This window comes from Castor canadensis, chromosome 3, assembly GCF_047511655.1.
Source record: "Castor canadensis chromosome 3, mCasCan1.hap1v2, whole genome shotgun sequence".
Taxonomy (NCBI): domain Eukaryota; kingdom Metazoa; phylum Chordata; class Mammalia; order Rodentia; family Castoridae; genus Castor; species Castor canadensis.
This window is the reverse complement of record NC_133388.1, coordinates 142613545-142619233: the sequence shown is the minus strand read 5'-3', so window position 1 is coordinate 142619233 and position 5689 is coordinate 142613545. Positions and strand designations below refer to the sequence as shown.

At 51.6% G+C, this 5689-nt stretch overlaps 1 protein-coding gene across 1 annotated transcript; it reads left to right on the top strand.

The window, feature by feature from the left end:
• Positions 1–1214: 1214 nt before the first annotated feature.
• Positions 1215–5208, top strand: Hey1 (hes related family bHLH transcription factor with YRPW motif 1). The gene is made up of 5 exons (XM_020176264.2): positions 1215–1661; positions 1910–1985; positions 2117–2200; positions 2488–2569; positions 3453–5208. The coding sequence occupies exons 1-5, from the start codon at positions 1573–1575 to the stop codon at positions 4034–4036; spliced, it is 915 nt and encodes a 304-aa protein (XP_020031853.1). The 5' UTR covers positions 1215–1572; the 3' UTR covers positions 4037–5208.
• Positions 5209–5689: the final 481 nt, after the last annotated feature.

The following is a 5689-nucleotide window of genomic DNA, read 5'->3' as shown; positions in this document are numbered from 1 at the left end:
TGTAAGAGAAACAGGACTGGATTTTTGGAACTGTATTTTAAAATCTTTTAAAAAATCTGTCTTCTTGGGGGACTTGTAGAATGTCATGTAGCATCCAGTACACACCAATAGAGACTATAAAGAGTGTGTGTGTGTGTGTGTGTTTATGTGTGTGTCTACTGATCAAAAACGTGCGTTCCTGCAGTGAGGTCAGCCTCAGACACAAACTCCCGCCCGCCACCCTGTCGCCCGCTGAGAGGATCTGGCCGCCAAGTCCTGGAAAAAAAAAAACAAAAAAAACAAAAAAACCCAACATAATGAATATCCCCAGGGACCGCCACTACTCCTCCCCACCCCCACCCCCGCCCTGCCATCCAAGTTATCCAAGAAAACAAGCGCTCTACTTCTCCGGAAATTAGATGCACAGGGGAATTCATTCCATCCCAGAGACTGGGAAGCCCCTGTAGAGTTAAAAAAAAAAAAATCTGGCTTCATGGGCGGACAAAGTGCCAGCAACCGAAAAAGAACAGCGCCCAAACCCATATCCAGACCCTCCATATGACTAGCCGCTGGGCTGGTGACCACCACGAACGCGCCAGACGCACACGAGGCCCCTGTCCCGGTTCTCTGCAGGACCCGTGGAGCTGCTGGGCCAGGTGCACCAGCCGGGCCCCGCCAACAGAGCGCGCCTCCCGCCGCCGGGCGCGGGCGGCCACGCAGCCGAGATTTACGGTGGCTCTGGTGGCGGCTTCCGGGGCCCGCCGGCGCCCAGGCTCCGATTACAGGTTCACACGGGGAGCCCAACCCGCAGCCGCCCAGCCCCGGCCGTCCGGCGCGCCCTCGCGCAGCCCCGCTCCCCCGCCTGGCCATTCTTCTCCATTCATGCGGACGCCCAGTGCCGCCGCCGCCGCCGCCGCCAGCGCGGCCGCCGTCGCCGTCTCCAGCCGCCCGGATTGGCTGGCGGCCGGGGCGCCGGCACTTTCCCACGGCCCGCGGCGCGTGCGGCTCACCGGCGGCGCTGCAGGCGCGGCCCTGGCGCGCGGCCAGGCCAATCGGGGCGCGCGGGACGGGGCGGGGCTGCGGCCACCGGCGGGCTGTGTCCCAGCCCTGCCTCCCGCGCCTCCCCGCCGCCTGCCCACCGCCGCCTGCGCCTCCTCCTTTTCCCCCGAGTGGAGGCCCGGCGGAGGCCCGACGGAGCCCCTGCGGAGCCGACGCACCGCCGCGGGGCAAAGGCGGGCGCGGGGGGCGGAGGCGAGGTCCGCCCTTGCCCTGAGCCTCTGCCCCGCCCCTCCCCTGAGAGGCTGCCAATCAGCGGAGTGAGAAGCCGGATTGGCCGGAGGGAAGCTGTTGCCTGGGAGCCGCGGCCCCCGCCTCTCCGCCCCCTTGCCCGCCTTCCCTACTCCCCCGCCCTCCCCAGGGCCCTAGGAAGGGGCTCAGCGTGGGAAAGGGATGGTTGAGTCTTAACCGGAGGCAGAGCGTGAGCGGGATCAGTGTGAGCGGAACGCGAGCAGCCTAGCGCGCAGAGGCGCCGCGGTTGTTAACTCCTCCCTGCCCGCCGCGCCGCCCCTGCCCCGGAGCCTCCGCGCAGCCAGCATGAAGCGAGCTCACCCCGACTACAGCTCCTCGGATAGCGAGCTGGATGAGACCATAGAGGTGGAGAAGGAGAGTGCGGACGAGAATGGGTGAGTTGGCGGCGGCGGATCCGAGCCGGAGAGGCCGCGGTGACAGCGCACGGGGGCTCTGGCGCGCGGTGCTCTGCGCTGACCTCCGCGAGTGGCGGGCTAGTCACCACCCGTGGCGAGGGACCCTGCAGGCACTTTAAAGCCCACGTTGCCAAAATAATCTTAGTACGGGCAGGGCTTTGGGGTCACCTCTCAAATAATCACCTCCCCTCTCCCAACAGCGATTCTTTTTTTTTTTCCCTCCCCAGAAACTTGAGTTCGGCTCTAGGGTCCATGTCCCCAACTACATCTTCTCAGATCCTGGCCAGGAAAAGACGGAGAGGCGTGAGTCTTTTTACATTGCTCCCCTTTCTTGGATTGTTATTAATTAATGGGAAACCCCCCCCCCTCCACGTTTCTTTGGAATTTACAGCCGTAATGGAAAGGTCCGCCTTTGTTTTGCCTCCTTCCCACAGATCATTGAGAAGCGCCGACGAGACCGGATCAATAACAGTTTGTCTGAGCTGAGGAGACTGGTACCCAGCGCTTTTGAGAAACAGGTAAATGGAGAAAGTAGGTAGAGCGCTAGGTGTAGCTATCTACATCCTCTGAATCCTTTCCCCCCATATTCCTGAACCTTATTTGTGTCCTGGAAAATAGCCGTGTTGCTATGTCATGATGAACTCATGCACAGATTCCAACGGATTTTTTGAAGGGAACTGATTCTGTTTTAAACCCACATTTTTTTTTTTTGATTTACAGAGCATATGTTTATACGTGCATGTATTTTAAGTCGTTTCCCCAAGGCAGTTGAGCTTCATCAGTCTTTTGCCATTCTCTTCTTTAGGGATCTGCTAAACTAGAAAAAGCCGAGATCTTGCAGATGACGGTGGATCACCTGAAAATGCTGCACACCGCAGGGGGGAAAGGTACCTCCTTAGTTCTGGTGGGGCCTCTGAGTGGAGGGGCAGCAGACGCGGGCCAGGATTGGTGCAGCCCCTGCTTGCTTTTTCTTTGGGGGTGGGGAGAGAACAGTGTGTGGCTGCCTGTCAGTACATCTTCAGCTGCACATCGGGTTTTCTCCAGTGAATTCATCACCCCCGCCTTCTGCAAATTGAGCTAATGCATCTTTTGGAAACTGCCTATCTTCTGTGAGATCCTCGAAAGTTGTGACAGCCCTGATTCAAATCAGGTAGCTTTCACATTTGTGCACTGGCATTTTTGAGATAGAGCTTGGGAAACAGGTTTTTTTTTTCTTCTTTTTTTAAGTACAGGGTCTTAATTTCATAAACAGAATTTTAAAACGTGCCATGTGACTGTGGAGGAAAGAAACCTGTATGGTTAAGTAGGGAAAAACCTAACAGAAGGCGGGAGACCATGGTCTGTGTGGCTGTCGCCAGCCGGAAAATGCTTTACTTAGGACCAAGTGCCTAAAAGCCCCAGGTTGATAACTTACATCTGTGTGTCTAATGAATTTCACTGCTCTGTGGTTTCTCTGTCCTTGATGTATTTTTTGTTGTTGTTGAGGGAAAACATTAAAGGAATGAACATAGTTTCATCTGCGGGTAGGGTATAATTCCCAATTTCTGCTCAGCAGCTTCTAATTGGACTTTGAACTTGCATTAGTAAACACATCATGTTGATTAATGCAGAGATTTTGGTCAGCTCCAAAAATATTTGGATTTCAGGAAGCACCCGTGAGTGCCATGTTTTAACGATGTAGGTACTTGCCAGGCAGGGCTGCCTTTGGGGTGAAAGAGATGCGGAAAATGAGCAAAGCCCTGAGGTTTTTCCTTTTGTTCTTTTTCTCAGGCTATTTTGATGCGCATGCCCTCGCCATGGACTATCGGAGTTTGGGGTTCCGGGAGTGCTTGGCAGAAGTTGCCCGTTACCTGAGCATCATCGAGGGACTGGATGCCTCCGACCCGCTGCGCGTTCGGCTGGTCTCGCATCTCAACAACTACGCCTCGCAGCGGGAAGCCGCGAGTGGCGCCCACGCGGGTCTTGGACACATTCCCTGGGGGAGCGCCTTCGGACATCACCCGCACCTCGCGCACCCGCTGTTGCTGCCCCAGAACGGCCACGGGAACGCTGGCACCACCGCGTCGCCCACGGAATCACACCACCAAGGCAGGTTGGCCGCGGCACATCCGGAGGCGCCAGCACTGCGAGCGCCCCCTAGCGGCGGCCTTGGACCGGTGCTCCCCGTGGTCACCTCTGCCTCCAAACTGTCGCCGCCTCTGCTCTCCTCGGTGGCCTCGCTGTCCGCCTTCCCCTTCTCCTTGGGCTCTTTCCATTTACTCTCTCCTAATGCACTGAGCCCTTCGGCACCCACGCAGGCAGCGAACCTTGGCAAGCCTTATAGACCTTGGGGGACAGAGATTGGCGCTTTTTAAAGAACTGATACCCTAGAATGTGGGAGGGGAAAGCTTAAAATCCCAGCTGAGCTGGACTGTTGCCAACATCACCTTAAAGTCGTCAGTAAAAATAAAAAAGGAAAAAGGTACACTTTCAGATACATTTTTTAAAAAGACTAAAGGTTCGTTGGTTTACTTTTGTCTTTTTACATTTTTTATCATGTCATGTATTAGCAGTTTTTTTAAAAAGCCTAGTTGTTAATTTTTGTTTAAAACATTAAATTGAGATAGTATAAACCAACACTTTGTGATAAGTTTATACTGTGCCTAATTTAATCTGTAAGTCTATCTGTCTAAGAGTGATTCCGTTTTTGCCTCAAAGTTTTGAGAATCTTCAGCTAGTGTTTTGGGTCTGTTTTTCTTGTATAGTTGTGGTCTGTTTTTAGGATTAATTTTTGAAATCGCTATGCTCAATGTTAACATTCTATTTGGTAATATTTTGACAGATTAAAGCATTGTATAAATACTATTCTTTTTGTGGGGGGGAGGGGATGTGTGGAGGGGAGTCTATTGAATTTTATATTTCCAAACAAAGCGTTGACAAATCAGATGACCAGCTTTACCCAAGAGAGACTAGTTAATGCTCTGCCTCCTACAGCAGTAAGGTGAATGTATAAGCTATCAGTGGCCCTGAACCCATATGACCAACTACTGTTGTCTGCTAAGACTTGCCCTTCTTAGGAGAGCCACCAGTTGTCCAGGTCCCGTTTGGAGTGTTGGCAGGGAAGAGACTGAAGACAGTTGCATAGAAGATGCCTATATCTACCAATCTGAAGCCATGCAATGACTTTTAATGTCACGGATCTCAAATTCACAAGTTAGCTTGGATGAGCGATCCTGGCGTGTGAGTGAGTGGGCAATTGAATAGCGCAGTGGAACCTGTTAAATGCATAACCTAGTTTCCCCAGAACTGCGTATTTTAACTGGGATTTTCTTTGTTGTATTTTCCTTTAGGTGCATGAAAATGTGGTTGTTGAGATTAAAAAGGGCTTTTCTGCCTTCTTCCTTTATTTGATTTGATTTGGGCTATCAAAGTATCCTTTTACAGGTTTATTCCTTTAGCAGGTGTAGTTCCAACAGCCTCCACTGAACAGGGTCTGACCTCTGTTGTACTGATGTGTTGTGACTAAATAAAAAGGAAAGAAAAAGTATTCTGCTGTTTGCATATGTCTCATATGTCTTGGCCTTTTCCTCTGTTGGCTAAGAAAAGCTAAATTTTACATTGTTTTCATTTTGCCAATGGTTGCTCTTCATGTATTTACCAATTTCATTATATTCTTGGAATTCTAAACTGTGTGAATTTGTGATATTGAATAAGGTGACTGTTACAGTGCAGAGCTTTGGCTCGCCTCCCACAAGGGAACACAGCCCTTTTGCTGTTAAGTCCGATGCTCTGGTTCCATACTGGCCAGCTATGGACTAGGAAGGCTTACATCAGACTGGAAGTTGCAGGAGTGGGGAAAAAACGTTGGGAAAAATCTTTCAAAACTGTCTTGACCATTTGGCTGATAGTTCCTGAGCATACCTATTCTGTGCTGATAAAATATAAAATTGCATTAATTTGTTTTATTTTTAAATGGCAAAACAAGAAAACCCAAATGTTCCTGTATCTGAGACCCTGTGAGAATTTGA